The 23236-nt window shown below is 36.5% G+C and overlaps 2 protein-coding genes across 2 annotated transcripts; one reads left to right on the forward strand and one right to left on the reverse strand.

The window, feature by feature from the left end:
- The first annotated feature begins 3524 nt into the window (after positions 1-3524).
- On the forward strand, positions 3525-15349 carry LOC104212448 (enhancer of mRNA-decapping protein 4-like). Its single transcript, XM_009761710.2, has 12 exons — positions 3525-4612; positions 6557-6606; positions 6680-6836; positions 6955-7173; positions 7548-7676; positions 7934-9556; positions 10550-10909; positions 10983-11102; positions 11421-11591; positions 13958-14116; positions 14294-14419; positions 14740-15349. Exons 1-12 carry the CDS (start codon positions 3773-3775, stop codon positions 15049-15051), a joined length of 4266 nt encoding a protein of 1421 aa, XP_009760012.1. The 5' UTR covers positions 3525-3772; the 3' UTR covers positions 15052-15349.
- A 3754-nt stretch (positions 15350-19103) lies between these two features.
- Positions 19104-20821, reverse strand: LOC138874648 (uncharacterized). The gene is made up of 5 exons (XM_070153421.1): positions 20415-20821; positions 20203-20330; positions 20029-20118; positions 19773-19918; positions 19104-19325 (listed from the first exon to the last, which is right to left on the reverse strand). The coding sequence occupies exons 1-5, from the start codon at positions 20819-20821 to the stop codon at positions 19104-19106; spliced, it is 993 nt and encodes a 330-aa protein (XP_070009522.1).
- Positions 20822-23236: the final 2415 nt, after the last annotated feature.

Here is a 23236-nt window from a genome sequence, read left to right on the forward strand (position 1 = left end):
CATGCTAATATAGTAGAAATACTTATTCATCATATACCGAGAGTTAAACATAACCTACATAATAATCATCACGATTACAATGCCAAAAATTCAAGCATGAATAAATACAAAAAGATTTTCTAAAGAAACAAAAGGTGGAAATTCATAAAGCTTGAGATCCAATAACGAAAGCTAACCTATGATGATGAAGACCGTGAAATACTAACTTTTTTAATAGAAGTATTTGTCTATGTAATTAATAAAGGAAAGGATCTATGTTTGGTAAAATTGTGTATAGTTCCCGTAAACAAAGAAAATGAGTTCTAAAAAAAAAAGAAAAATAAGGACTATTAAACGTAAAATTTTATAACCAAAAAAGTACTCATAACCTAGAAAAGGAACTAAAATTGAAGAAGAAAAGAAAAATAGGAACTCCTAAAGCAAAAGTTTTATAACAAAACATAATATTCGTGGTCCTAAATATAGTCCTATAAATAGAGTTGACAGTGAAGTACCCTTGAAAAGGAATTGAATGAAATAATATGATTTTTCCTGAATATTAGATAAATAATTAAATGAGTATTATGATTTTTCAAAGTAAAGTTCTAAATATTAGGCAAATAATTAAAATAGCTATTTCTAATATTAGAAAAATAATTGATGACTATTCCAACATATTAGGAAAATAAATTAAATTACTATTTTATCTAATATAAAATATATTTCAAAAGGGGTATAAAAGGCGAACGATATTTCGTTAAAGGGTCTTCGTGCTTTTAATATAACTAGTCTCACGGTACGCGCGTTGCGCGTGTACCCTATATTGATGAGAATTATTTTTTTAAAATATATAAATAACATTCAAACATGGTTTTAGTCACAAAAATAATATTAAGTAAAAGTTTGAGTTCTTGAATTTCAATGATAAATATTGATCATGAAATTAATACACATATAAAGAATTTTATTCATTTATTCATGATCTTTTCTAATAATATTTAATTTAAGTAACAAATTAAGTTAACGTATACAAAAGAATTTATTAGTAATTTGAAATTAGAATATCTTATGAATATTGCTTTTGTCTTAATAACCATGTATATTATGATTCGTTATGTAGTAATCAATAAAAATGGACAATTAGGTTAATAATTTTATCATAATATTATAATTGATTTCAAATTATAATTATTACGAAAAATGATTAAATGCCAATGTTATCCTATTTGAAATTTATTTTTAAGGGTAAAAAGGTTTATTAATATTTCTCTATGCGGCTTTGTGCTTTTATAATAGTTAATATATATATATATATATATATATATATATATATATATATATATATATATATTGATTAAAAAAATATAACAACGTGTATTTTGCTCGCAAGAAAGAAAAAATATTGCATTCTGTCTATTAAAATGAACTTGAAAATAACTTTTCAATTTTTTTAGAAATGCTCTTAGATCTTTAAAAGTTATGTGTTTTTGCTAAAACTGAAAAGTTGAATATATAGAATTTGGATATACATCAATTTCAAAAATTTAAAGTTTTTATTTTATACTCGAATATAACTTTTAGTAAGTATACTTACATATTGAGATTAGGTGTACACGCAACGTACATAACGTGAATTTTACCAAATAATAAAGTCTCCTAACCAAAAAGAAAATTGTGTGTGTGATTTAATGCAAAAAAATTTAACCAAAAAGATCTCCTAAACCTAAAAGATATTAACTACAAAATAAACGCATTCAATACTCCAACATAGGGGCGAAAATTTAGGCTAGGCAGAATTTTTAACTACAAAAAAGGTCTCCAAAACCTTAAAGCTATAAACTACTCCAACATACGTAGGGAGTAGAACGAATAGGAAAAAATTTAGGCAAAAATTTATTACCTTTCCTAGGCTGTTAATAATAGGAGAATAATTAAATAGCTATTCCTAAATTATAGGATAATTAATTAAATGATTATTTTTAAATATTAATGAAATACTTAAATTACTATTTTGTCTAATGTGAACTCTATATTTTAAAGGGTATAAAAGGAGAACGACATTTCGCTAAGGGCCTTCGTACTTTTAATATAGTATAGATATAGATATAGATATAGGTAGATATTTATACTAAACTAAATAAAGCTTTGTACTTGATAAGTGATCATATCTTATTTGGAGCTTTAGTGATTTTGGAACGAAGGCATAGTTTTGCATATGCACTACAATTCATCTCAGTTTGATTTTCTTTTCATTGTTGAAGTACTTATCAAATATGATCCAAAATTTAAATTTAATTCATGAAATTTGAACTCTATTTGATAAATGATTATTAACAAAGTTTCTAACCTTTGACCATTCTTATGTAGCTGCGACATGATTGATATACCAAAAAATATGTGTTGATCATCATGCTTATGTAGCGTGTAAATATATAATTATTTCAATTAAAAAGCTAAAAATAAAATAAAACGTTACGAGTAAAAAACTAAAAAAGAAAACTATTCTCTACAGCTCCGAGATTCTCCTATGTTTGTCACTTTATAAGTTGACACCAAGATAAAGAATGATAGAGGAAGGTAGTGAGTGAGAGAGAAGAATTATAATCGTAAGAGACCGAAGAACACATATTACAAAAAAAATATTTAAAATTCACATATTGCTAATCATTGCATTAGTTTTTGTATATGACTAATCCTATTATCGAATTTTCTTATTATTAATTCAACCATTACTAATCTCTATATAACTTGTCTACGTCCCTGACCCACCCCAAGCAAACAACAACAACCCCCACCCTAACAACTTGTTTGGATGGTTGTTACTTATTGTATTGTATTATATTGTTATCTCAAAATAATGTTGTTTTGGTTGTTTCATTAAAATTAGTTGTGTTGTATTATTAAATCCATTGTTGCGGAATAATAAAAAGTCCCATTTTTTGAAACAACCGATTTAGTGTGGTAGGATTGTTTTCTATTTTTCTTTTCAATTATGTCCTAACTTACTACTCCATAATTCTATTTTCCCCTTTACCTTTTTTATTTTATTTTTATTTTACCTCCAACTCTCCCACCTATAATCTGCTTTGTCTTCGTTCCTTTTTGCCCGAACTTCTGCCGCTTCCAACACCAACATAAAATTGCTAATTTTATTAGAATTTGAATGAATTTAATTGCCTAATCTATTTATAAGACATATTTGGTGATAAGTTAGTAGAAAGGGGTTTTCTTAAATTATTTTTATGTGTAATTCTTGATATATTTAATATTTTAACAATTGAGGGTATTTTAGTAAACTTATCAGTTACAGTACAGTACAATACGATACAATCAAATCAAACAACAAAATATTATTTAACAACATCAAATAATACAATTTATCTAAATATTATATTCACAAAATAATACGCTACACAACAATACAATACAATACAATACAATATATTATAAAACAATCCAACCTAATAACTAAATTTGGCCTATAGGAGTCAAGTAGCATTATTTTAAACATGAAATACACTTAGATCCTCAACTTTCTATAAAATAATATTTTCTTAACCATCTTCTTCCCACAATAGGCATTACTCCCCACCAAAAAAAGTTCCCCATCTATTCATCACTTTTTCTCACTCAAACACACTACTCAATCTTGCACTTAATCCGATCTCTGTCTCCTCCAATCCAACACTCAAATCCTCCATTTTCAAATCCCTAACTTCTCTCTTCCAATTAAGGATTATATATTTGCAATTTTTCACAGTTACTCCGATCTCTATATTATCAGTATACAATTATGGCTTCCGCCGGAAATCCAAACCAGCCCGGCGGAGTACCGTTTGATATGCATAAATTCTTCAATCCTTCAACTCCTCCACCAACAACTTCAACAAACCCTAATCCCCAAAATCCCATTAACCCCACTTTGATTTCTTCCCCATTTCCACTTCCTTCAGCTTCTTATCCTCCGCCCACCGCCGGCGGAGGCGGCGGTGGTAGCGGAGGACTGTATTATCCACCTCATACAACAACCCCTTTTCACCATATCCCTCAATTCAATCCTCATATCCCTACACAATACGCACCTCAACAACAAGATGGCCATTTGCATCCTCAAAGATCCATGTCTTTCCCTACTCCTCCACTTCAACCACCTACTCCTACTAGTCCTCACCAATTTTTGAACCCTAACCCTAACCCTAATCATGGGGCGAGACTTATGGCTTTGTTAAGTGCACCACCTTCTTCAACTCTAGAAGTTTCTTCTCAGCAACCCACCACTTTGCAAATTATTCCTCCTTTACAGCCTACAACTTCTGGGTCTGAGCTTTCTGATTTTTCTGCTTCACCAAATGTTGGGCCCGGTCCGGTCCGGATGCAGAGTACTAAGTTGCCTAAAGGGAGGCATTTGAATGGGGAGAATGTTGTTTATGATATAGATGCTCGGTTGCCTGGTGAAGTGCAGCCTCAGCTGGAGGTTACTCCAATTACTAAGTATGGCTCGGATCCGGGCCTTGTTTTGGGCCGGCAAATTGCAGTTAACAAAAGCTATATATGTTATGGACTCAAATTGGGAGCTATTCGAGTGCTTAATATTAACACTGCGTTGAGATCATTGCTTAAAGGTCTTGCACAGGTTAGCCTTATAAAAAAAGCTAACATTTTTTATATTCTAATGATTCTGTTAATCTGTTGGTTCTATTTCATCGTTTTACCTAGCTAAATTGTATGTGCATTTCACATCTTTTTGTTATGTGGAAGTTGTAGGAATATTATAAATACTTGTGCTATTTGGTATGGATAAAATGCTAGTGATGGTAAAGATTGTAAATATCTTACTGCATTCTTGTCGGGAAATACTTAACATGCACTCACGGGCGTACGCATAATTTTTTTGTAAGCGGCGTCGACAATTTTAAAAAGTGAATAAATAAACAAATATAACATAGATGCTATATTTAAAAAAAAAGATTCAATTTATATCAATAAAACACAATATATTATAATATTATAACTTTTCTCGACGAGTTTTTACTTTTTTGAAAATTATTCATAAAGCGTCATAGTACTATATATATATATAAGGCATCACACAATCTCTCATATTTAAATAAATTTCAAAGAACTTAAAATTTCTTTCATTGCGTAGATATGATTCGCCTCATTGATTCTTTCTTCCAAGTTAAATGAATTTCAGATGATAAATTTGCTTAATTTTGAAAGTTAAAAGATTTTATCTTCAAGAAAAAGAAAAGGAAAGAAAAAGATGTAGCAAAACACATATAGGAGCTCCTGAGCTTCGAACCCCTTACCTACCCCGTTCATACTTGGCTTCTTAGCCACTGGACCAAGATGCATTTCCTTTGCAATAATGTTCGTTTTATCTTTATAACGGCTATTTATAATATTATAAATTTAATAAAATATATATTTAATTAGATTTTCCGGCGATGCGGTGTCGGATGACACCGCTTGCGCAAAGGTGCATCCGCCCCTGCATGCACCAAACCATGTTACCATGATTAGGCCATACAATGAGAGTGTGTGTGTATAGATGATGGAGGCCGCCTTGCACGCATCTCGACTATTCTACCGTGTATTTTCTATCTCCAACCAGCATAGGTACTGCCACCGAGGCTTTAGTAGATGGAAGAAATCACTTAGTGTTTCTTGTCTCCGGTGTGATTTGAACCTGAGACCTCATAGTTTTTTCCCACTTCATTTACCACTAAACCACACCATTGGGTGGAGGTAAGACTATATATTAATTAACCATTTTTTGTTAAGTCATATTGATTAACCATTATTAAGTAATAAACTTTATATAAAAGGCACACATTTCATGCACTTACTTTGGTGCATATACCAGGTGCACTTCAGTAATTTATCAATTCTGATGTACTTTTTTTGTGTGGATGAAGTACTTGTAACATTGTTTTGACGAATTGAGTATTTCTGATTTTTTTTTTTCGGGGGGGGGGGAATAAATCATAAGTTTTGTGGTTTTACCCAAAATAGAGGGGGTCTATGATAAGCTCTAATTTTTTAAGTTGTATTCTTATATTGAAGTCATGATATTCACGTCTCCACTGATACCTAGCTGTGTGTGAGATTGAACGTGCATGATTGTTTCGTTGGATTGGAAAATATAGCTTTTAATACGCATGGCGTTTGATTTCAAACTTTGTTGCATTCTCTGCTGTCACATATAAGGCAGCAGTCTGCACGTGTGATTGCTGCTCTAGAAATGGCTCTGAAATGAACTTCATTGTTCTTTCATGTAAAGACTATCTTCCTCATATTGTTAAAAAAAGGACAACGTCGTCATGTTTGGAGCTGCTATCACTTTTTGGCCTTGGCTTCCTTGGTTTTGCTATTTTCAATTGTTGAACCATGTACGATTTTACTGATTGATTAATGTATAAATCCATTACAGATTAGGTTTATTAGTTAAAATAAAATTCAATAAGAATAAACTGTATTTATAAGAACTATAGTAATTGGAAGTTTATAATATGTTTTAACCATCCCTGTGGAATAAGGCATGATTTTATTGATAGAGTTGTGAATTTTCTTTCAGAGGGTCACAGACATGGCTTTCTTTGCTGAAGATGTTCACCTTTTGGCTAGGTAGGGCTATTTTCTTTTATTCATATCAGGTATTCTGTAAGTGCTTTATCTATCTAATTTGCTTATGTTTCAGTGCAAGTGTTGATGGGCGTGTTTACATATGGAAAATTACTGAAGGACCAGATGAGGAAGATAAGCCCCAAATTACAGGGAAGATTGTCATTGCTATTCAAATTGTTGGTGAAGGGGAATCTGTTCATCCTCGAGTTTGTTGGCATTGTCACAAACAAGTACCATAAATCCCTCTCTTCTTATCATAGTTATTCTCTATATTTCTTCTTATCAATGTCACAAGCATAGTTATTCTACTAAATTTCTTCATAACTATTATTATGCCCTCTTCAACAGGAAATTCTTGTGGTTGGAATCGGAAAACATGTTCTAAAAATTGATACCACAAAATTTGGAAAAGCTGGAGTTTTTTCAGCGGATGAACCTCTCAGGTGTCCTGTTGACAGGTTGGTTGATGGGGTACAACTTGTTGGTACTCATGATGGAGAAGTAACTGATTTGTCAATGTGCCAGTGGATGACCACTCGATTGGTATCTGCTTCTGTGGATGGCACGGTTCGTGGGAGTTTTGCTTTTAGTTTGTTATGTTTGTTGTCTTTGCTCTATGTGGCAGCCATATCATTCAATGCATTTGTAACTGTAACTGATGCTTCTGTAACCGATACTCTCTTCTTTAATACTTGCATAGTTCTTTAGGTTTTATGCATTCTTCACAGTTTTGGTAGCGTGTGAAGTTCTGAAAACAAAACAAAAAGGAAAAAAAGGATGATATGGTGTTCCATTCTTTAATACTGACTGATAGATGTGGTCTGTGTCCTGTGAAATGAAAAAATGGTGATCTGATGTTGATCTAAGGAATTATCTTCTGCATTTGTAACTAAGTTGGTTGCTCGTCGACTGATGCATGTGGTTTGTATCTTGTTTTACAGGTTAAGATTTGGGAAGACCGGAAGCCACTACCAATTGCAGTTCTCAGGCCTCATGATGGTAATCCTGTTAATTCAGCTACCTTCCTGACTGCTCCACACCGCCCAGACCACATCATACTCATCACTGGGGTATGTGCTTATAAAGTTTGTAGCAAACATCTTTTGATAGAATCAGCTGTCTGCTATGAGTAATAAGTTATGTTTTTCTCTAAAGTGATCATAATTTAGGAGACTAGAAGCTATTCATTCAGAAAGTTGATCTCAATTTTACTCGAAACGAATTGTATTTTAGGAGAATAGTTGCTGCGCAATGAGAAGTTGATCTTGATTTTATTTTATTTTCTCCATAAGTTTGTATCTTGGTATAACCAGTCAAAGGTATACAGGGTCCACTTAATCGAGAAATGAAGATATGGGTATCAGCAAGTGAAGAAGGCTGGTTGCTTCCTAGTGATGCTGATTCATGGCACTGTACACAAACGTTAGAGTTGAAGAGTTCTGAAGCTCGTGCTGAAGAGGCATTTTTTAACCAAGTTGTAGCCTTGTCTCAAGCAGGTCTGCTCTTACTAGCAAATGCAAAAAAGAATGCAATATATGCTGTTCATCTAGAGTATGACCTGAACCCAATGGCAACCCATATGGATTACATAGCTGAATTTACAGTTACAATGCCAATTTTGAGTTTCACTGGGACAAGTGATTTACTGCCTCATGGTGAACAGATTGTTCAAGTGTATTGTGTGCAGACACAGGCTATTCAGCAGTATGCTTTGGACTTATCCCAATGCTTGCCACCTCCCATGGAGAATGTGGTGGGCTTCGAAAGGACGGAATCTAGTGTTTCATGTGACGCTGCTCGTATTGAAGGATATGCTCCTGTTGATCCCCCTGGCAGTAAACAAATGGAGTTTCCTTTAACTAGTTCTGCACCCAAATCTTCAGTGAATGAGAGTGTCACAGAGATTGTAGCTACAACAAGACCTCCTATGATTGAAGCACGCACTGCCTTGGCCACCTCTATGGAATTTGCTTCTTCCACCGTGGAATCTAAATCAGCTAGTTTGCCCAGTATAACTACTGATACTGATATTGCCCCCTTTGCATCACCACCGCCTTTGAGTCCTGAGTTGGCTAGAAAACTTTCTGGTTTCAGAAGCACATCAAACAGCTCGGAGCGTGGTCCCTTTATCAATGACCATGTTGGGGATCCTAAAGTTGGTGAATATTCAGTTGATAGGCAAATGGATGCCATTCATCCAAACTTGTCTGGTCTTACTTCGTCGGACGGTGACCCAAGGAATAATGATGATGAAGTGTCACGTGATGATGGTTCTTCAGGTGTTGGTAATCCAATCAAGTTTAAGCACCCGACTCATCTGGTGACTCCTTCAGAGATATTGATGGCTAACTCATCCTCTGAGGTAAACCATGTTAATGAGCAGAAAAGTGAGGGAGAATCGAGTATCCAGGATGTTGTAATCAACAAGGAAGTCCGCAATGTGGAGGTGGAGGTTAAGGTTGGTGAAACAAGATTCAATCAAAAAACTGATATTGGCTCTCAAGAAGAACTTCATACTTTTGTGTCGGAAAACAAAGAGAAAGCCTTTTGCTCTCAGGCATCTGATCTTGGAATAGAAATGGCTCGAGAATGTCATGCCTTATCGCCTGAAACTTATATTGTTGAGGAATCTAGGCAGTTTGATGGGGCTTGTGGAACTGAGCGGCTGACCCAACCGTCAACTGCCCCAGAAGAAGATCATGACTCGGCCAAGGAGATCTCTGGAAATGATTTAGACTCAAAGGTGCAAGTTTCTGCGCATCAACTTTCAGCTCCTAGTGCCAAAGGAAAAAAGCAAAAGGCGAAGAACACTCAAGGATTTAGACCATCTTCACCCTCGCCTAGTGCTTTCAACTCATCTGAATCCATCGAGGGTGGTGTCAGCTCAAGTAACACCTCTATGGAAGCTGCATTCTCACAAATTTTGTCCATGCATGAGATGCTAAATCAGGTGCCTGCTTTTACTCTTAAGAGCCTGTGTGCATAAATGGTTTTAATATTCTTTGGATTTTTTATTTTAAGATGTTTTTAGTCATTCTTGTTAGTATTCCAAATTACAGGTTTTTGTTATTATTGTAATCATATATTTAGATGGTTGCCTTATTTATATATATAATTATCATTTTTACTTGCACTGTTAATTTGCTTTAGTAATGATGATGATATTAGTTGAGCTAAATGGAAGGAATGCGGATTCATATCGCCGACCCCAACTTGTTTGGGACTGAGGCGTAGTTGTTGTATTTAGATGGTTTCCATTACTTTGAAATTTTCCTATTATATCTCACTGCAAATGGTGATCCATATAACCTTGACCTGCCACTTTCGACTGCCCTTTTTCTGCACTGAATTGAGAAATTTTCTTGCTGTTAATTGGCCACTTGGTCCTTGCTCTAACCAGTTCTCCTCCTGAAATTTGCCTCCGGGGCTTTGGTTAGTGGTAAGACCACAATGCGTGATGTGTGGGTTAGGTGCACGTCACAAGTTTGAACCTTCCGTAGACAAAAGCTTGGTATTTAAGTGGAGAAGGATAGAGGGACGGACCCATTATCCATTGAATTTTGAACCATGTGCCATCGGCCCTGAGGGATTTCTTGGTTACAAAAAAAAAGTCCCTCCTGACATTTATTGGACTATTTTCAATTAAGTTCCGTCTTCTTGGTCTCTTTCATGTCTAATCGTTTGTGAAACTACTTTCAGAGAACTCTGTGCGTCGAACTCTCAAACTCCTCAAGGGATGGAAGCAGATTTTCTTATACATATATTTGTTATATGGAATCTTATTTATTTCCCAAATCGATTTTAGGTCTTGTATTGATACATTAAAGCATGGTGGAAATTTGGCCCTTCCTGCGGTTATATCATCTTAGTTACAATATCATTTTCATTTAGCTTATATGCTATTCTTACTTGTTCCGTTTTCTCTCAATGTCGTGCCTTCTAGCTTCTTAATATGCAAAAAGAAACACAAAAGCAGATGGGTATGATGGTCGCTGTTCCTGTTACCAAAGAAGGAAGAAGACTCGAGGCTGCCTTGGGACGGAGCATGGAGAAGGCTGTCAAGGCCAATTCCGATGTCTTATGGGCTCGTTTCCAAGAAGAGAGTGCAAAACAAGAGAACTCACTTCGTGATCGTACTCAACAAATAACCAATATGATATCTAACTGCTTTAACAAGGACATGCCGGGGCTAATTGAGAAAATAATGAAGAAAGAACTGGCAGCTGTTGGACAAGCCGTCACACGCAGTATTGCCCCTACAGTTGAGAAAGCTGTATCAACTGCTATTTCAGAAGCCTTCCAGGTTAATTTAATGAAAATACGACCTCTCTTTTAATTTGAATTTGTTTTTCAATAAAGGGATGTGTATGGTGCAGAAAGGAGTTAGTGACAAGGCAGTGAACCAACTGGAGAGAACAGTTAGCTCCAAACTCGAAGCTTCTGTTGCTAGGCAAATCCAAGCACAATTCCAAACCTCTGGCAAGCAAGCTCTTCAGGTAAGCATGAGCATGCAATTCTATATTTAGTTAATGCCACTCAGTGTGGTTACAAAGACATTTTCTCTGCTTTGTCATGTTCACTTATGTGTTATTGCTCGCCTGCAATGATAGATTGCTAGATATCCTTCTACAAGCATAGTAGCTCTTAGAATTAACTTTCTGAATCTTACTAGTCTTTAAAAAAAAAATTAACTTTCTGAATATCTCAACGTGCTTCCTTCCTGCTGTCTTCATTGTGTTCCTTTTGTTGGATGCTTTAGTTTCCAAATTAATGTTGGATGTTACGTACCCAATGACATTCTAACTGTCATGCAGGAAACTTTGAAATCTACATTGGAAGCTTCGGTGATCCCTGCCTTTGAGATATCATGCAAAGCAATGTTTGAGCAAGTAGATTTGACGTTTCAGAAAGGATTTGCTGAACACACTGCTGCTGCTCTACTACAATTTGAGTCCATGCATTCACCATTAGCACTTGCTTTAAGGGTATGGCGTAGTAGCAGTGATTTTAATATGACTTCTCTTCTTTTTTCTTGCTAATTTCGGGTTCGGCCATTCTCTTTCCTTTTTCAATATATTTAACTTACACCAATTACATTATGCTCTGGAATGGAAAGTTGTTGGTGGTCAATATGATATACTCCACCACCTATATTTTGAATTTTCTTTCTACCGTGATTTTCAATTATATTGTTGTATTATTATCAAGGCGAAATACATAAACAACCCCTCCAAGTTGTCCACAACGGTCATTTGAACATCTCAACTGAGACTTTTTTCACTTAAACATATCACGTGACTAAAAACTGAACTCAATAAACCTTTCAAAGTGACAAATCTTATAGGTGAGTTACACTCGCGGATGATGTGGCAAATTAACAAATCAAAAGATTACACCTATTATTTCTTTAAAACAATTTGTCTATAGTTAATAAAAAAGGAAAAGAGAAACACAATATTAATAAAAAAACACCCTCCAAATCGGATCTCCTCCTCACCACCAAACATCTTTTTCGTCACCACCAATTTTTGCCTCTTGGCTTCTACTGAAGCTTTATCAAAGGCTTCTACTGAAGCGTTATCAATAAACCCTTCAAAGGCTTCTACTGAAGCTTTATCAGTTGAGGTGTTAGCAGAAATGGAGGCGCCGGAGATTGTACGGAACGCCGCCATAGGACAGTTGCGCTGGAAATAGTGGTGGCAGTAGAAGAAGACAATCATCAGAAAATAGGTGGGGTTTTGAATACGGGTCGGGTCGAATATAGCAGTGAATAGCGGAAGAAAATTTGTGGTATTTTCAATGGCTTCTACGTGCCGGGGTTTTCAATGGCTTCCCATGAGTCCTGATAATCTATGGCTTCCCATTGGGGCTCGGTTGGAACCTGTTGTGGCTTCTTCAGTTTCTATCTCTTCATCCCCATCTGATTCATAAAACTTGATACCTGAATGTGAGGATGGAACATTATAGCTGTGCCTTCTATAGAACTTTCCACCATTAGCATCAGTAAGTGGGCTGTGTTGATATGTATTGCCACTCGGCGGATCTTCCATGTCAATTTCCTCATCACAAATTCACAATCTGAATCACGGTAAAGTTGTGGTGTTGAGAATGGTGGGTTACCTACTGTTTTTGTTCATTCCTATCAGACCATCCTATATACTCCCTATGTCCCAATTTACATGTCCCACTTTTCTTTTTAATTTGTCCCAAAAAGAATGACACCTTTATATATTTGGAAACAATTTGACTTTGAACTTTCCATTGTACCTCTATTGAGATGTTTTACAGCCACACAAATATCTGGCTTGTTTTGGACCACAAGTTTCAAAAGTCTTTCTTTCTTTTTTAAACTTTGTGCCTAGTCAAACACCGCCACATAAATTGAGATAGAGGGAGTATTAGCGTTCTAATGAAAGAAGTCAAAATGGTATCTACCCGAAGTTTGGGGTACACTTGTTTAGCGGTTTATCTCCTATTGTGTTCTAAAAGCATGTTAACTAAACCCATGTTCTTCGTGATAACTATTTTCTCTTGGAATATGACATGTTATGATATATGTTGATTTCATATTCTTTTCAATAAGTAGATTGATATTCATGCTTCCACATCACTAGTTAAATAGAGAGCAAACGCCAATGTTTATCCTTGTAATTAGCTGTTGAATTGCAGAGCAGAGGTGAATATTTGTATTTTCTACATAAGGGGCTGGAGGATTGTTTGCGTATGCTCTATCAAATACCTGAACTTAGCATCACAATGAACTTTCCTCACTATCGCATAGGGCATACTCTTTTTTTTTTTTGTGTGTGTGGGCGGAGGGGGGCGGGGGGAGATAGTCAACTGACTTTTTCTTAGAGAGACTTTGGCACGTGTTGGGTTGGAAATTGTGTTGTTGCTTTCAAGGTTATGGGTGATGCATGTTGATCTCATGTGTCTGAGAGTTTTAGTAGTGTGCAGCCACCAAGAATAGTTAGCGACAATTCATTAGTATAGATGTCATGAGAGAGTGCGTGTAGTATTCTTCTTTGGTTGTTACTTCCAGTTTAGATTTAAAAGCTGTTGTTACTCGTAGAAAGAGATTTTACTTTTGTTATGTCTTTGGAGGTTTAGTGATAACTCTCAACATTTCTCTGGTGATATAACTAAATGGATAATTCTTTTGTGTATATGAAAAGCTTCCCTTCTTCCCTCTAGGTCTGTGCGTAAGTTGTTGCAATGAGTGTCAGAGGTTAACTTTTTCTTGGATATACCTGTTTTCATCGATAACGGCTGGTTTATACTCTCTTTCAAATTGCATACTTATTAGAGTTTTTTTAGTCTTTAAAAAGAACTGACTATAGTTAATTTTCAGGATGCCATTAATTCCGCATCATCAATGACTCAAACATTGAGTGGAGAGTTAGCTGATGGTCAAAAGAAGTTGCTTACTCTTGCAGTTTCTGGAGCTAATTCCAATTCACCAAATCCACTGATTAGCCACATGAGTAATGGACCATTACTGCATGAGAAGGTTCTTTCTATTCCCTTGAATTACTTCTTACTAGGAAAAGAATAAGCTACTTGTCAATAAAATTATTTACCTTATCATCAACAACAAAAATGGAAAAAGAATAAGCTACTTATATGCTGCTATTAAACTTTTGTTCTTTCTTATCATTTTGACTCAAACTTTTACCTTCTATAATAGCTTGAGGCTCCTGTTGATCCAACCAAAGAGCTATCTAGATTGTTAGCTGAACGCAAGTACGAGGAAGCATTCACTGCAGCGTTGCAAAGAAGTGATGTGTCTATTGTAGCATGGTTATGTTCTCAGGTATACTCTTCGCTTTTACTTGTTTATGGATAAGGTTAATATCAGGTAGTTTAGGACTGCTGCATGGGACATTATTCCTTGCACATGGAAAATGTCTCCACCTCTTATCTTTTGAGCTGGTAGAAGGATGCACTTCCTTGAAGCGCAAATGATCCAAATGATAGAGTTGGAATATGCAAATTAACTAGTAACAGACATCCAATTAAGTTCTTATGTTCAAATGGAGCATTTCAACTTTCAGTTGCAGTTATATTCAACTGTTTTCGAGGCACTTTTTGTCGGTTGATACATCTTAATGGTGTCCCTGTGCCTTTTACCAGGTTGATTTACCGGGTATTTTGTCGATGAATCCTCTCCCTTTGAGTCAAGGAGTACTTGTTTCGCTTCTTCAGCAGTTGGCCTGTGATGTTAGCAAGGAAACAGCCCGAAAACTGTCCTGGATGAGGGATGTGCTAACCGCCATAAATCCAACTGATCCAATGATTGCAGTGCACGTGCGGCCTATCTTTGAGCAAGTATATCAGATACTAATCCATCATCGGAATCTTCCTACCACAACCCCTGCTGAACTTTCAAGCATTCGGCTGATTATGCATGTCATCAACTCGATGCTGATGACCTGTAGTAAATGATTTCAAGAATCACGCGATTATGTATGGAGAATATTCAAGTTTGTACAAATCCTAGGAATATTCATGGAGAGGCAAAAAGTACTGTAGAGTTGAAGTCCTCACCTGCCTTTTTATACCAACTTCTTGTTTTATTTTATTTCATTTCTTTGAGGTAAAATCTGTAGTCTGGTCGGTTGGATTCTTGGGTTGTTACTTGGTATTCTTTTTGGGGTGGAAGTATTTTGTATACGAATTTTTGTACTTTGTACACTGTTGTCTTTACTGCAATTTCAAGGAGGAGATTAACATCTTGGTTCAATTACGACTAACTCTCTCTATTGTCTCTGGTGTTCTCGTCCTTTTTTTTTTGGGTCTTCTGGGGAGGAAAGTCTGTCTTTGTAGGAAAATTTACTTGTCAAAAGGGATATCCTCTTAGATGCAGAAGCATACCAGAGCACAACTTGACTTTTAGCGTGCTATGGCGCTGCTTGGGTTCGATTCTCACTTTATTTGCTCAAATTTTTATTCAATAGTAGTGCCCCCGCATTTTCCAATCCTAAACCCGTATCTGAATTTGGACCAAAGTTATTGAGTTTGGCCATACCCGTTTTATACACCAACAATGTAAAAAAGATATTTATACTATTAGATTACTTATTAAGTAATCATAGGTAAATTTCTTATTAATCAGTAATCTGATAAAAATAATATTCTGTGGCATTTGATTCCGTTCTTGCTAACAATTGTTTCTATAGATTCTTGAACCGTGGATACGCAAACGACGACACCAATAGATATGCCTGAGTAAACGGGTGAATTCAAAAATAGTCAGATTTATAAGTGGTAATTGAAACATAGCCACAGTTTCAAAAGTAATCGAAATTTAGCCATTTTTTATGTAAAGATAAATCTGACCGAAAACACTATTCAAAATCCGGAAAATATTCCAGCATAATATACTGGACTTCTAGCATAATATACTGGTCCAACATAATATGCTGGAAGTTAATACTAAACCTGTTAATCGGGCCGGGCTAATCCGTTTTCAGTCCAGTTCGGCCCGGTTCAGCCCGGTTCAACCAGACACTGTAGCATATAGGGCGGGCTGGGACGGGTTGGACGGGGAGCGGGTTTTAGACGAACACATTTTGGATACCGGTGCACCGGAACCCGCTAACCCATTATCAGGTTAACTTTTTTTTTTTAATTTGTGTACCGTTGCTAACAAAATTTAATTAAAAAAATAAAATTAGCGCAGCCCGCCCGAGCCCGTTAAGCCCGAACCCGGACGGGCCCACAAAACCCGCAAATTCCCAACCCGCTATCCCCAGCCCGCTAACCACCCGATTCATTAATGAACATGTTTTTTTTTGTTCAGCCCGTCCCAGCCCGCCCGTTAAATACCTCTAGTTCATATATAGGTGCTCCAATCTCCAGTATATTAGTTGGAACTTTCCGTGTTGCAGTAAAATAGTGGCTATTTTTAAATAATTTTGCAAACACTGGCTATTTTTCAATTACCAGTCCGAAAACTGGCTAGCCCGTACTATTTTCACTGAGCTAATCTGCTCAGAAAACATACAAAGTGAACCACAGTTTAGCTGACCCTCTTCTTCCCATTCGAGTTGTCAAAAGTAGCAGCAAATCAGTTATGAGCTAATGCCATTGAAGGGAAATGGAATGGCGGAAGATTCTAGAGAGCATTTTCTGTATTTCTCACTTCATTACAGAGAAGAAAGTAAACTTTTCTTTTATACAGAGCAAAAGAGAATGACAACTGGACACACTAGTCACGTGTCCTTTTTACTAACTAACTAGGACTAACTTGCTAAATGTATTTTATTTACATTTCCAATACCCCCCTCAACCTGGAGGATGAAAGACATCGAACACTCCAAGCTTGGACAATAGGTATTGATGCTGCATAGTTCCTAAGGCCTTTGTCAGTATGTCTGCTAGCTGATCATTGGTACTCACATGTTGAGTTTGTATCAACCCTTCTTTAATCTTTTCCCTAATGAAATGACGGTCTATCTCGATATGCTTGGTTCTTTCATTGTAGATTGGATTAGAAGCAATTTGAATTGCTGCTTTGTTGTCGTAAAAGAGCTGCACATATATGGAAATTGGCATACTAATTTCTGCTAGTAATCCTTCTAGCCAAATTACTTTTGAGATTGCTGCTCACATGCTTCTGTATTCAGCTTTTGCTGAACTTTTGCTTACTGTTTGCTGCTTCTTTGATTTCCAAGAAATCAAGGACTCCCCGAGCTTCACCACAAATCCTGTCACTGACCTTCTAGTGTTTGGGCATGCTGCCCAGTTTGAATCACAGAAGACTGTCAACTCAGCTTTAGGATCCCTTCTTAGTAGCAGTCCTTGTCCAAGTGCATTCTTTATGTACTTCACTAGCCTCAATGCTGCATTCCAGTGTGAAATTTTTGGTCCTTGCATGAACTGACTTATAACTTGCACTCCAAAACTGATGTTAGGCCTGGTAATGGTGAGGTATAACAGCCTCCCAATCAACTTCTGATAAGCTGTTATGTCTTCAAGTGCAGGATCATTGACACCTCCAACACATTCATCATAGTCTATTGTTGTGAACTTCACATTGACTTCTAGTGGTGTGGTTATAGGCCTAGCTCCAGTAGGTCCTAGATCAGATATTATCCAAGTGCATACTTCCTTTGATTGAGTAGTATGCCATCTTTAGACCTCATCACTTCAATTCCCAGAAAATACCTCAGCTCTCCTAGGTCCTTTACCTTAAAGTTGTTATGTAAAGTTCTTTTAGTTTCCTGTATCAGTTCCTTGCTGCTTCCAGTAATTAGGAGATCATCCATGTACACCAAGATGATGGCTATTTCTCCTCCTGCTCGTTTGGTGAACAAGGAGTGATCATAGGAACTCTGTTTGTAGCCTGCTGCTAGAAGTGCATCAATGAGCTTTATGTTCCATTGTCTCGAAGCTTATTTTAACCCATATAGGGACTTGATTAACTTGCACACTTTATACTCCCCCTGTCGTTGGAAGCCTTGGGGAACTTTCATGTAAACTTCTTCAAATAAATCCCCTTGTAAAAATGCATTATTGACATCAATTTGATGTAATTCTCAGTCCTTGCATGCTGCCACAGTAATAACAGTCCTCACAGTGACCATTTTTGCCACTGGTGAGAAAGTCTTATGGTAGTCTAGTCCCTCCTTTTGATTGTACCCCTTGGCTACAGGTCTTGCTTTGTATTTGTCTATATCCCCATTTGGTTTATGCTTTATCTTGTACACCCATTTGGATCCAATAGCTTGTTTCCCTTTTGGCAGATTTACTAGTTCCCAAGTGTGGTTTTGCTCTAGGGCTGCTATTTCCTCATTCATTGTTGTTATCCAGTTGTGATCTTGAGATGCTTCAGTGAAGTTCTTTGGTTCCATTTGGGCTGAGAACAATCCTAGATATTGCTGATATGCTGGTGACAACCTATTGTAATCCACATAGTGAGATACTAGATATGAACACTGTCCAGTGGGTTTACTTGTGGTCACATAGTCCTTGAGCCAAATTGGAGGTCTGGTCACTCTCTTCTCCCTGCCATTGTTTGTAGATTGATCCATCACATTTGATTCTTGCATTGGTGAAGTTTCATCTGTAGAATCAGCATGGGTTCCCAGTGTATCCTCCACAGGTTCTCCAACTTGTGTAGGATGTGTAGGCACTTGCATCTCAGGATGTGTATTTCCAGTATTAGGTGTGTGTGTTTCTATTGTGGTATCTGTGGTATTTGAGGGATTTGTTGTGCTTGGTGGTTCAGGTTGTAAAGTCTTTCCAGCAGCATCTGTTATAGGGACAAATAGCAGCTCATCATCACATGCCTTACCCATTTTGAAAGAAAAAGTTGATTCCCTGAAGCTGACATCTCTGCTCATGAAGAATGTCCTTGTGTCAAGGTCAAACAACTTGTAGCCCTTCTGAGTATCAGAATACCCCAGCAACACTGCTCTCCTTGCTCTTGCATCTAATTTGTCACCTCTAGGCAAATTACTAGCATAACTCAAACATCCAAACACCATTATATGTTACAATTTAGGTGCTTCTCCATATAATAGCTCATAAGGTGTTTTCCCATCTAGAACTGTAGTAGGTAATCTATTAATAAGATAAGTTGCAGTTTTAACACATTCTCCCCAAATAATTACTGGAACTGAGCTCTGTAACTTCAAAGATCTAGCCACTTCTAGTATATGCATGTGCTTCCTCTCAACCACACCATTTTGTTGTGGTGTGTATGGGAAACTACTCTGATGAACTATCCCATGTGAAGTAAAAACTCATTGCATTGTGAATTGAAAAATTCTGTCCCATTATCTGATCTAAGCTGTTTCACAACAGTTGCAAACTGAGTTTTTATCATATTAAAGAAAATTTTCAATACAACCACAACTTCACATTTTGATTGTATCAAACACACCCATGTAAATCTACTATAGTCACCTACAACAGTAATAAAATATTGCTTTCTGTCATAAGTGACCCTCTTATAGGGTCCCAAAACATCTACATGTACTAACGGGAAGGCACAACTAGATTTATGTTCACTATTAGGGAACTTTAATCTGCTCTACTTAGCCATAAGGCGCACCATACACTCCTCTTGTATCTTGTCAATTACTTTGTCCTTCAGCAAAGGGGATATGCTTCATTGCTCCTACTTAGGAATGTCCCAATCTCAAGTGCCACAAAGTTGCCATATCTTCATTTTTAGTTACTGCTGCTCCAAGTGGTGATTCCATTCCTCTCTTCAGAATGTAGAGGCCATTGTTTTCTCTACCAATCCCCATTACCTTCCCACTGTAAAGTACTTCAAACACATAGAAGCTAGGGAAGAATGCAACTAACATGAAAGTTCCCTAGTTAATTTCAAAACTGACAACAAGTTAAACTTAAAGTCTGGCACATGTAACACATTAGTGATCTTGTACTTTCCTAGTATCTCTGTGCTACCTGTATTAGCTATGTGTGATTTTCCTCCAGTTGGCACTTGCACTTTACTGTTCTGCTGTTTATCTATATGTCTGAGTTCTTGTAATAACTCTATGCAAGGTGTAATATGGTGTGAGACACCTGAATCTATTATCCATTCACAACTATATGTATTGGATAGTAATGAAACAATACCTGCCATGTTGCTACTGCATCCTTCTTGTGAGGACTTATTCAGCAATCCCATCAGTTGTGAATATTCTTCTTCTGTGAAGAAGTTCCCTCGAACTTGCCTCTCACCTAATGTGTTGTTAGCATAGAACCTGAACCCAATATTTTTCTGATTTGTTCCTCTAAACTGCCCTTAGTTGAAGTTTTTGTTGTTTTGCCGCATTCCATCTTGTTACCCTGACTTCTTCTTGCTTTTGAAATCTGCCGGATAGCCAAAAATCTTATAGCAATTTTCTTTTAGATGTCCCTTATATCTACAGTGCTCACACACTAGTCCTGGAGTTTTAGGTCTAACCATTTGAGCCTTCCCTGCCAATAGATTTAATGGCTCTTTGTTGTCAACTACACCTAAGGTTCTTTGACTTTCCTTTTGTGTAACAATGGCATATGCTTCATTTACTGTAACAACAGGTCTACTCACCAATATATTGCTTCTAATGTTACTATAACTCTCATTCAATCCCATCAAAAATTGCAGTAGGCGTTGGGATTTCAAGTGTTCAATAGAAGGTCTTGCCTCCTCACAGTCACAGTTTGATATCAATGGAGCTAAAATGTTCAACTCATCCAAAAAATCTTTCATTTTTGATAAGTAAGTAGTGACTGAGTCTGTACCCTGTCTCATTATCGCGATCTCTGTCCACAAATGATAGATTCTCGTTAGATTCGATCTATCGAACCTTTCCTGGAAATCACTCCATATTTTCTTCGCATCCGAAGCAAACATTATGCTAGGAATTAGTTCACTTGCTACTGTACTTCCTATCCATGACAGCACTATAGCATTACATTTTTCCCATTGTTCAGCTAATTCTCCTCTATATCTACTTTTTGGACAATTTCCATTCACAAACCCTAATTTTCCTTTTCCTCGCAGAGCTAATTTGATAGCTCTACTCCAGAAGGCATAATTTTCAGGGCCGGTGAGTATTATGGGAATCAAAATCAAACCTGTTGCATCTCCGGGCTAAAGAAACAATGGATGATTGTGATCGAGCATCGACACTTCATTTTCTGCCATTATACTTAGCAATTGATCCAATTGAGACTCCTTGTTTGTCGATTTCCCCGATTCTCTGGAGATGAACTTTGCGGCGAGAATTGCTCAGATCTTCACGTCGGAGCTTCGGTCACGAATGCTGCTCTGATACCATGTCAAAAGTAGCAGCAAATCAGTTATGAGCTAATGCCATTGAAGGGAAATGGAATGGCGGAAAATTCTAGAGAGCATTTTCTGTATTTCTCACTTCATTATAGAGAAGAAAGTAAACCTTCCTTTTATACAGAGCAAAAGAGAATGACAGCTAGACACACTAGTCACGTGTCCTTTTTACTAACTTACTAGGACTCACTTGCTAAATGTATTTTATTTATATTTCCAATACGAGTAACTTGTGATATTCACTAATAGTGTATAAGTTTTATAATAGCAGTATATCTAACTTAAATCCTTTTTCTTTTCCTTTGGGTCTCCCAAAAAATTGAAGATGCATGATTTACAATAAGCTAAATTCTCCATGTCTATGACATGGAGTACAAATGGGGCAGTAAAATAGAGGCCGAAAAAATCTGACATTACCAGCACTGATTCGTTTCCCATCTTCGGGTCAGGCAAAACTAAGGCTATATTGTGGTTCGGTCCTGGGCCTAAATGGGCTAAATGGTCTAGGCTAAACAATCCCGGGCTCTGGCGGGCCGGGCCCAAGCGGTCCCGGGCCAAACGGTCCTGGAGGGTGGAACCGGCCCACTGTGGGCCTAAGCCCACATGGTCCCGGTCTAAATGGGCCGGGCCCACGGGCCTAAACAGGCCTAAGTGTTCCGGGCTATTTTTTTTTATCTTTTTTATCTAAGGTAGTAAGGTAAAAATATGGGGTCTGAAGAGGGTAGTGTGTACGCAGATCTTACCTCTACCCTGTGAGTATAGAGAGATTGTTTCCAATAGACCCTCGGCTCAGGAAATCATAAATACCATATTAATGAAAATATAGACAAGAAGGGAGAAAACCAGAAAGCTATATAAAAGCAGAATAAAAACAACAAGATAGTAAGGTAATCAACAATGAAAGAAAACAACGGTTAGTCATTAAAACCTACTACCTACAGCAAGCGAGACTGCATGCCAATACTACTATTATGAACACTCTAAACTACCTACTCTACTACCCTAATCCTCGACCTCCATACCTTCCTATGAAGGGCTGGATCCCCAAGCGAATAAGCTACTGGCTTTAGGCCTCACAAAATTAGAGGCCTCAAAAGCTACTATTCTCATATATAATCTAGATATTTATTATATTTAATAGTAAATAATTACTACTAATATTATCTTTTATGGAGTTGGTTGAGATAATTACAAAAGTGAAATGCAACTGAATATCTCGTTATTTCATGTTTCTTCTCATTTTAATTTAAGTAAATTTTATATACAACTCTAATTTTGCATGACCTTTTTTTTTCAAGGTCTCTATAGGCGTGCTTCAAGCTAACTGGATCATAACAACCTATAGTTGATTTGTTTAGTATCTTTCTATAATATAAAATCTCACATGATTGTTACTTTGGAAGGCAATGGTATATTAGTAAGTTACGTTGACGGTCATGTAAAAGAAGTTTTTTCAAAATTAAAGTTAATAAAATCTTATCGAAGGTCAATAATGTTTCAACAAAGATCAAATGGAATGGCTACATTGTAAAAAATGTTATTTAATAAACTTTTAGATATTTTTGTTGGCCTTACACTATTGAGCTGCCTTTGTATGACACATGGAGAGAAAGATAGAGGAACGAGCTTATTATTAGTCGAATTTTGAACGGTATCCATATATATCGAACTAGAAACATTACTTGCTCTTAACATAGAAGGATTTGAAGGTGGTCGGGGCCCCATGAGCAAATTGCTCAATCGGTGTTCCCATCGAACTTTTGATCTTAAAAGTTCCTAGAAATATATATAATCATTTTTAAACATATATACACATATATTCAAAAAAGTTTCCAA

This window comes from Nicotiana sylvestris, chromosome 8 (assembly GCF_000393655.2).
Source record: "Nicotiana sylvestris chromosome 8, ASM39365v2, whole genome shotgun sequence".
Classification (NCBI taxonomy): domain Eukaryota; kingdom Viridiplantae; phylum Streptophyta; class Magnoliopsida; order Solanales; family Solanaceae; genus Nicotiana; species Nicotiana sylvestris.

Excerpts from the sequence above, each read along its gene's own strand:
- LOC104212448 (XM_009761710.2), top strand. The coding sequence starts at position 3,773 with ATGGCTTCCGCCGGAAATCCAAACCAGCCCGGCGGAGTACCGTTTGAT. Across the intron at positions 9,557-10,549 it reads TGCATGAGATGCTAAATCAG|CTTCTTAATATGCAAAAAGA; the intron begins GTGCCTGCTTTT and ends CGTGCCTTCTAG. Across the intron at positions 10,910-10,982 it reads CTATTTCAGAAGCCTTCCAG|AAAGGAGTTAGTGACAAGGC; the intron begins GTTAATTTAATG and ends TGTATGGTGCAG.
- LOC138874648 (XM_070153421.1), bottom strand. The coding sequence starts at position 20,821 with ATGAAAGATTTTTTGGATGAGTTGAACATTTTAGCTCCATTGATATCA. Across the intron at positions 20,331-20,414 it reads AAAAGCAAGAAGAAGTCAGG|GTTCTATGCTAACAACACAT; the intron begins GTAACAAGATGG and ends TATTGGGTTCAG. Across the intron at positions 19,326-19,772 it reads TAACTAAAAATGAAGATATG|AGTAGTTTCCCATACACACC; the intron begins GCAACTTTGTGG and ends ATAGTTCATCAG.